A 9,614-nucleotide genomic window follows, 5' to 3' on the forward strand; every position below is an offset into this window, starting at 1 on the left:
CTCCAGCTCCGTTTATGACATAAAGGTATCTGTCCTGGTGAATATGAATCAACAAGGAACGGAGGATCTCTATGCCTGAACAAGGCTGAAAGAAGTAGAACATTTTAGCCAAAGTAACAATGCTCAGTGTGTCTTTGTCACAAACATTTCAAATTGAAATGCTTCTGTTAATATAGACCATTGGTCCCAGGAAGCCATATTTTTTCTAAATGTGCATCACTAGAATATAGTGTGTAACTTATTAAGGAGGGGAAGAAGAAAGTCGGACAGGGAAAAATCTGAAGACAGGAGTGCTTGCTTTAGAGAAACTTATATCTGAGAATTGTTTTCAGGTATGATGGGAGCTCTAGTTTTTTAATGTCTAGCTACTCATTACCTTTGTGAGTTACCTGTGCTATTATTTTCAAAGGTGACATTTTTAGCATGGTTAATTATCACTTTGAGTCTTCTACCTGTCACAAAATTTTAAAAAATTTTTTGGTGTAATCATCCAGGTTACATTCTTCTAAATTTATGATGAAAAACATTCACCTCATATTTTGAAAAACACAGAAAAAAAAATTGACTGCCAAGAGCCAACTGGTCAAAAGAAGCACTAAGAAGAAGTATCTCCAGTCTCCCACCATGCGACTCGACAACCTGTCTTCACATTTCCACACACACCAGGGGAGAATTAACCTACAATGCATGCTGGAAAACCATGATCAGACGGGAATGTGGACAAGGAGAAAAGAAGAAACCTGAGTGGAAGAAGATCCCATCTGAGGCAGGAAGATGAGAGAAGAATGAACCTTCAGCTAAACCACACAAATATTCCCTGGCATCTGGACCTATGAGAAGCCTCTTAGTCCATTTCCCTCTGGTGGCAGCACTGGATAGAGGCTGAATGGGATCTGTGTGCCGGGTAGTGGTCATTGAGGAAGAAGTCCAGGGAGCAGACTACTAGAATCCATGAAAGTCCCTTCAAACATTGTTATTAGCAATGTAAAATAAGCAAGACCCTTCAAACTAAGAAAAAGCTACTTTTCATTTTATCCGATGTTCTTATTATTTTGCCCGACTCAAAACATCTTTTAAAAATTCCCTTCCCCAGAGTTTAAAAAGGAAAAAAAGCAAGACCAAAAACTACAAACTAGAAACAAGATTAGAACACCTGGTTTATTGGGAAATTCATAATGAAAACTGTAATTGCTTATTCTGCAACTTACAAAATAATAATTTGATATATAAAATGAATTGGTTTTCATTATGTAAGTACAAATGGTAAAAAAAATAATAATCATAGTCAATGCGATATATCCTCTATTTGCTATTCAGAGAAATCTCACATCCCTGAATTCTCCTGTCGTATGTCTTATATCAGATATTTTATATCTCTTTTTCCAAGGAAGACCAGGTTTGTAACTACATTTAAGGTGTTGTTTACAATTGCAATCTACCAGAAGCTGTGTCTATATGATTAGAGCCCAGTCAAACCTGAGATGAACAATTCAAGCCAATTCCTCTCCTTCGGCTGTTTTAATGTCACTTTCTGAGAGGAATGGAGCTCCTGACGCTTTACTCAACCACCGATTCGTGCTTATCGGTTGGGATGAATTAGACCCAGCCCATCTTTCAATCCATCTACTGTGTTGGGGATCATATAGACACAAAAGAGTACAGATTTATTAATATAGCATTTTCCCACACCCCAACCCCGTAAACCACTTTAAAAGAAAAAAGTTCATCTTAATGTTTCACTACATAAGGAGGCATTATACCTGTAGCAGGCTTTGGCTATGAAAGAATACTTTCCTAGATGCCATATCAAGTAGACGTGAAGCCTCGCAAAAAAAATCAGGATATTAGTGAGAAATTCTCACAAACGATATGCATTTAGGACACTATTTCACTTCTTTAAATAGGTGAAGGCTTGGAAAATATTTATTTTTTGCATTTCTTTTAGGATATTGGGTCACGGACAATTTTTACTAATATCTCTCTCTTCTTGTCGGCTCCATTATTAATAGACCCAGTCCATTCCATCTGGGCAAACCAGAAACTTGACCAGGTCAGTCCAATCTTTGAAGCCTTCTCATTTTTGCCTTATACAGTGGTTAAGCTTCATATTCATATTCTTTTACAAATATCATATAAATGGTATGAATAGATATAAGGGGATATTGGCATATTAGAGGTCATTAGTTAAAAGAAGTAAGTTTTGTTTACAAAACATATATAAAAGATGAATATGAAACTGTAACACCATTTAAGAAATATTTTCTCCCAAATTATTTTAGCATTGACTAGTTTAATGACAGGAACACTGCCCACAAAATGGGTTCAAAGGATGCTGGAGAAGACAGTTTCTTGCTCTGGGATCCATCTTGGCAGCAGCAATCTTCTGCTCACTCCCCACCTTAGGCAGATGTGTAGAAGTACCTGGGCTTGGCATTGCCCAAAAGGTCATCTTCATAGTTGGGAAGGCAACAGAAGAAGAAGGCACAGCCGATCAGGATAATCGTGGCCGCCCACCCGAAACCATAGGCCCAGTTATAGATGTAAGTGACACCGGGGTTGATATGAAGGTTGAAGGTCTGCGTGTACTTCACAGGGTAAATTACCAGGGAGATGATCTGGAATATAGCTAAAGGGAAGAAAAACATCACAAAGTGAATATAGGACACATGAATGAATGCACGGGGACAACAGATTAACTCCCTCTTCCACAGCTGGTTTTTGCCATTAAATAAGTGTTAAATCTACTTCCTGCTAATGAAGGAGACTGGCGGGGGATCTATTCATCATGAGCCAAAACAAGTTATTGACTCCTGTATGTCAGAGAGACCTGGCACTGAGAAGAATGCTGAATATACGAAACACGGACAGAAAGCAATTAGAGAACCCCTCTTAGGACCTGTGTGAGCATTGTATTTACTTAAGTACAGAGTGCAAAACGGTGGTGTACAGCCAAAAGCACGGTGGTACAAAAGAGTATCTTTTCATCTTGGTATTTCCTGTGCCAAACACAGTTAATATTTTCGGGGCTAGCAAAAATAATACATACACCTACACATGTGTGCATGCACACATGTACATATATTTGACAATATTGATATTTAACAGCACACCACTGGAATATTCACTTAATAAATGAGTAACTAAATGAAACAACAAGCCAGTGATGTGAATGATCAACATAGAGAAACACCAGAAAAGCCTGAAGAGGAGGTGGGAATCTGAGGAATAAATAGAAATGGAGAGATGGAGGTCAGAGGGAACAGCATTCCAGGCTGGGGGAACAGAAACAGGAGGGGAATGGTCCTACTGCCATGGGGAAGTGTAAGGAGGAGATAAGAAAGAAAACACAGGTCGAGAAGACTTCTAAACTCTTTGGCGTAAGAGTCATCTTCTTACAATTACTATTAATCATATTAACATTTTAAGCAACTTAAAAAGATAAGAACTTGATTAAATCGACTTCTATATTCTTTTTCAATGAACATGCGTAACTCCATGAAGCTATAATGAGCATACACATGCTGTGTTGTGTTCTGCATTCTTTTGCCATGTCATAGGGTAGGAACACATTTTCACTCTGTAACATTAAGACACTAGTCTACACCAAGCGGTGCCTGCCGGCTGTGCTCCTAGATCCCTAGTTCTTGCATTCCATTAATAAATGTTCACTCTGACCACACCCACCTGCATCACTAAATCCCCCGTCCCGCAGAATCAGCTCTATGATACAAAAAGGCAGTTCCGGACCTGGCCCCTCCTAGGGTCTCCTGTCGCACTGCAGAAAACCTTTCTATGGCCCGCCACATCATAAGACTGTAACACTCCTTCCATAAGTAAAATGGCTCAGGGACATTGCAGCCCCCTCAGCAAGGGGGCTCTCAGGAGGCCAGCACTGGGGCCACTATGGAAACAGTGCACCGAGTCAGCCCTGTCTCAGCCCTGGTCCCTCAAAGTAGGGGTGTCGCTGGATGTGGGGTCACCTATAAGAGACAGCAGCATGCAGCATGGATGGGAAACACGAGGTACCATCTGAGACACAGGAGAGAAGGGACCTAGACCTCAAAGCATATGTCTCGGTTACTTCTGCCCATGGTGACGCATTTTCTGACAACAGATCCGGAAGTGTAATTATCAAGGATTGTGGGTTGGACAGTGCTATCGTGATGTCTACTGAAGGTACAAATGAAGAACCGCTGACTTAGTCTTACCAGCCATGGCCAGGAGGCCTCCAATCACTCTCAGAAAGACCAGCATCTGGGGTCCGCAGAGGGCAAAGAAGGACAGGATAAAACAGATCACCAGGATGATAAAGCCACAGAAGAGCATGGCAGCCGCTGCCCTTCCCCACGCTGTAAGAGAAAAGAAATTAATAAGACACACAGGCCAAATTTTAAAATCACCTATCAAAGTATCAATAGGAGGTGTTTTTTTTTTTTTATTGTCTACTACTTTATTTGGGTGGAAGGACAGTCTTTTTGACAGTACTTCAGCATCTCCATATCTCAAGGAAGGAATAGGCAATTCATATGGAGGGCACGATATATTCCTTGCAGTAATGCCCTCTCCCCTCAGACTTGGGGCAAATGTTTCTATCTCTGAAATGAAAGTTAAAATGCATTCAACTGTTCCTTGGGCGCCTGGGTGGCTCATTTGGTTAAGCGACTGCCTTCGGCTCAGGTCATGATCCTGGAGTCCCGGGATCGAGTCCCGCATCGGGCTCCCTGCTCAGCAGGGAGTCTGCTTCTCCCTCTGACCCTCCCCCCTCTCATGTGCTCTCTCTCTCCTCTCATCCTCTCTCTCAAATAAATAAATAAAATCTTTAAAAAAAAAATTCATTCAACTGTTCCTCATGTAATAAAGAAGCCATACAAACAGGTATATTTAAAAGGTTCTCTCCCTCTGCCCCTCCCCCTGCTCATGCTCTCTTGCTCTCGCACGCGCTCTCTCAAATAAATAAATAAAATCTTTTAAAAAATAAACAAAATAAAATAGAAGGTTCACTCAAGTTCTGACATAACACAACCATAACAAACAACACTTTTGGTATTGAACAATTAAGTTATAATCCCTTTAGGAAATGGTTCAAATACCTTCAAAAAGAGCTTTGTTTCGTATTAATGTTTGGTTCTGTGCCAAAATAGTCTTTGAAAACGTACTTATGACTAGGCAGAGAGGTGCACTAAAACGATTTAATTATAAAGAAACTGTGATTTTTATAACAAGTTTAGGTACAAACAATATCCCATTATTTGTCTAAATTTTCACTTCTGAAGTATTCAGAATTGACAGCACAAGACTTCTTAATAATGGGTATGGGCCTTAAAAGCAATCAGGATGAAGTGAAAACTGAGTTCTGGGCTTGAAAATCCACATGGGCGCCTCCAGCCCTGTGTTGTTCTACCTTGAGCCTGTGGGCATAGGGAGAGCCAGGATACCCAGGCTAACAATTCTAGTCAGTAAGTCCCGATGTGCAACCTGCACTGATTTCAAAAATCTCTTCCAATATAACCTGCTTTCTAGAGGGCATAACTAACATTGATGATGGAATTGCTCGTCAGGCACTGCGCTAAGCACTTGACATGCATCAGTTCACTAAATCTTCACAATAACTTTTAATGTTCTCTTCTTTTTTTTTTTAAGAGAGGGAGGTGGGGGAGGAGCAGATGGAGGAGGGGAGAGAGAATCTTAAGCAGGTTCCACGCCCACTGCGGAGCCTGAAGCAGGGCTCCATCTCAAGACCCTGAGATCATGACCTGAGCCTAAATCAGGGTCAGATGCTTAACCAACTGAATCACCCAGATGCCCCACAATACATTTTAAAGGTTCATACTATCATCATGTCTTTAGTTGGGCACCCGGCTGGTTCAGTTGGTGGAGCATGGGACTTTTGATCTCAGGGTTGTAAGTTCGAGCCCCACGTTGGGTGTAGAGATAACTTAAAAATAAAAAAACTTTATCATCATTTCTTTAGAAATAAGGATATACTAAGGCTTTGAAAGTTCAGATGACCTGCCCATAGCCACACAGTTGGTAGGTGGTTCAGGCAGAGTTTGATTTCCAGCCTGGCTAAACCCAAAACAGGATTCTTTTCAGATATATAATTTACATAAAATTCACTCTTTCTTTTTTTTTTTTTTTAAAGATTTTTATTGATTTATTTGACAGAGAGAGACACAGCGAGAGAGGGAACACAAGCAGGGGGAGTGGGAGAGGGAGAGGGAGAAGGAGAAGCAGGCTTCCCGTCGAACAGGGAGCCCGATGCGGGGCTCGATCCCAGGACCCCGGGATCATGACCTGAGCCGAAGGCAGACGCTTAACGACTGAGCCACCCAGGCGCCCCAAATTCACTCTTTCAAAGTGTACAATTCAGGGGTCTCTACTATATCCACAGGGTGGTGCAACCATCACCACTTACAATTCCAAAATTTTCATCACCCCCAGAAGAAGCCCCACGTCCATTAGCGGTCACTTGCCATTCTCCCTTTCCTCCAGCTTCCGGCAACCATTAATCTAGTTTCTGTCTCTACCAACTGGCTTATTCTGGACATTTCCAATAAATGGGATCCATACTGTGTGGCCTTTTGTGACTGTCTCCTCCCACCCAGCATAATGGCTTCAAGGCTCACCCATATTTGCAGGTACCAGTACTCCATCCCTTTTTATAACCAAAAAATATTCTGTTGTGCAGCTCTTCCACATTTTATTTATCCATTCATTCATTCACTGATGGACGAACATGAGCTCTTGACCTATTCCTCTGTATTGCACTCGAAAAAAGTAAAAGTAAACCGCCCTGGTTTTACTCCTTCTCAAACACAGCTTGCCTGACACCTGCATCCTCCCTTCCGCATAGGTCATTTGGCTGGTCCAAGTAAAAGGTGTCAGAGAGCAGAGGTAACCCGGACTCTGAAGCCAGCCGGACCTCATTTCTACCCTGCCACTGTCATCTGCACAGCAGCTAACTGGGGCAAAAAATGCCTGCTTTCAAGACAAGTGTGAGGATGACAGCCCTTGTGTGAAAAGTCAGGGAGCTAGGAATTCTCCAGCCTTCACCATTCAAGAAGTTACTTATGTATGCCTATGAACTTTTCTCTGGGATCTCGAGATTTTCCGTTTTCTTCCTATATTTGCAAAGTTCTGCACTACCACATCCTTGTTCCTCAGTTACCCACCACATGTTTACATCATCTGTTATAGACAAACCTGAACTACGTTCCCCTGTTGCTTTCTCCAATCCCCAAGCTCCTCCCAGATCTTCCTCTAGGTTTATGAATGACTAGGGCATGATAGGTTATTAAGGAGAAGACACATTTTTTATATGCCTCAGAAATACCATGTTTCCCCACAAATTATGCCTTAGTATCCCTGCAGGACAAGGCTGAGAGTGCATGAGTAGGTCTGATTTGATATTTATAATTTTCATTACTTCCCTCAGATCTTTTTGTGCTTTCTGGAGATCAATAAGAGACCTTAGGGGCAAGATAAAATAGAAATGTTTTATTTTAAAATAGAAATGAATAAAGCCAGAATGTGAAACATTCTCACTTTTGCCTTGTCCTTCAAGTAAGGGAACTTGCAAGAGAAGCAGGACCATGCTTTGGAAAGAATATTAATCAGATCATCTCAAAGCCTAGCCCAAAGATCATGGTGTCAAAATCATCAGTGGTGCTTATCAAAAATATAGATTCCTGTGGTTCCCTCCCGACCCACTGAATCAGAACTCAAGCGGTAGTACCCAGGAATCTGCACCTTACTGACATTTCTTACGTCCATGCTAAAGTTTGAGAACTAAGAGAGATGATTAATCTCCTTATAAAAACAGATGCAGCATGCCAAAAACAAGAGCATATAATTTTCTGGATGTGACCCACTGTCAGTTACAGTCACATTTCTATAGATGTTTATGGTTACTGCCAATGATTATATTCAATTAAATCCAATTATTAATTCAAAGAAGCAGATACTGATTTTTCCTTTTGAGTTCATAGGTTCAAAACTGCATGCAGAGGAATGCAAACGTGGGGGAAAACTGCATGGCCGAATGTGAATTTTCGATAATAAAACTTCCTAACAAAGAACATATTTTGATAACCAAATTTTGACAGTCACAGATTAAGGTTTTATAAGTAGAGCTAAATAAGTCATGTATGATGTAGCTATGAAGTGTAACATTATTCCTATTTATTTGGGGAAGATGAATACAGATTATTGCTATTACTACTTCCTCTAACATAATAGCTGAGGTGTAATTTACACTGAGTTTCAAGTACTTGAAAGGAGTTAAGAAAACGGCAAGCCGGTTCACCTAACCTGAAGCCAACCGGTGAGCACAAATATAAACACAGCCCATTTTAAGCACTTGGCCTATGCTATGTGAAATAATTCACTCACGGTTTGTTTACTTAAAATGCTGAGTCTAAAGAAAATCAAAATGGCAAATTAAGTGTCATCTTTTCCAGAGAAAAGCTTCTCTGGAAGTAGAACATGTGTAACCTGCTCCTACAGCATGGAAACGCCCACAATGAATCACTTAACTACCGCTGAAGACCCAAATCTTGGCACGGTTTTGAAGATCTGGCTGATGAATAACGAGTAAGACAACCTGCCTTCTCATATCAATGACTATGTTGCTATAAAATGATGAGAGGGACCCTCCTGGGTCTTAGCAGGGTCAGCCCAGCCCTATATTCTGTCCGAGAAGGGGACCGAAAGCCGTGTAGACTTATAAGATGGCAAATCTCCATGACATAACATTTTGAAAAGTTAAGGTAAATCTGTACCCCAAGTACATTTGGTCTCACCTAATTACCCAGAATGAACCTAATACCTACAAATTTACCCAACCCTTTGGGGAACTATTTATATTTTTATACTATACCATGGTCTAAATTATACCATATCTACCAACCCCAACAGAAAAACACCAATTTTTAAAAAACTTATCCTACTACTTCTTCCATGATTGAACAGATAGATGGTCCTTGGCACTTCACAAGTCTGTCCTCCATTATTATTTTATACGCAAAATTGTATTGCCTTTTCTAATTGTGGTTTGTGATAGCAGGGAGGATTCTCGCGCTGTCAGCACTCTGTGAACCGAGAACACAAATCATGCACTACTCCAGGTAAACAGATGCCGTGTTTCTGAGCAGGAATGGTTTCTGTTTGTTCTGTCTCCTTAAGGGAAGATGAATTTGGTGTTATATATGATCTATTATGTCCTAAATTTATTTTCTAAGTGCCACTTGGAGAAGTTCCTATTATCAAAGAAACCAGCAGCCTTATAAATCCACTTGTAAATAAGATTCATTAAAGATCCATTTGGATGAAGAACAGCTTACCTAATTTTGCCATCACTTGCAAAGATGCAACATTAAATCAACACGAATGGTCACTAATGAAATTCTGAGTTTTTCCTAGGAAACGCTTTTAAGTTTTTTTGTATGAGAAAAATGCTGTATCTTTTTTCCAGTGACGACATGTGAAAATAGAATGTTACAAGGCAAATACAGCTAGGAAAAGACCAGTGAGGTCAACTGATAAGAAAGGAGCAAAACAGATAGATGATAGATAGATAGATAGATAGATAGATAGATAGATAGATAGATAGATAG

The 9,614-nt window shown here is 40.5% G+C and overlaps 1 protein-coding gene across 1 annotated transcript in view; it reads right to left on the reverse strand.

Moving 5' to 3' along the window:
• Positions 1-1,139: 1,139 nt before the first annotated feature.
• PERP (p53 apoptosis effector related to PMP22) overlaps positions 1,140-9,614 on the reverse strand; it is a 14,192-nt gene continuing 5,717 nt past the window's right edge. The window contains exons 2-3 of the mRNA XM_034990763.1: positions 4,209-4,349; positions 1,140-2,626 (exon numbers count right to left, since the gene is read on the reverse strand). Of these exons, the coding sequence (XP_034846654.1) occupies positions 2,400-2,626; positions 4,209-4,349 (368 nt within the window). The 3' untranslated portion in view covers positions 1,140-2,399. The remainder of the gene's footprint in view (positions 2,627-4,208; positions 4,350-9,614) is intronic.

Source organism: Mirounga leonina, unplaced genomic scaffold (assembly GCF_011800145.1).
Source record: "Mirounga leonina isolate KUSES-001 unplaced genomic scaffold, KU_Mleo_1.0 Mir_53, whole genome shotgun sequence".
Classification (NCBI taxonomy): Eukaryota; Metazoa; Chordata; class Mammalia; order Carnivora; family Phocidae; genus Mirounga; species Mirounga leonina.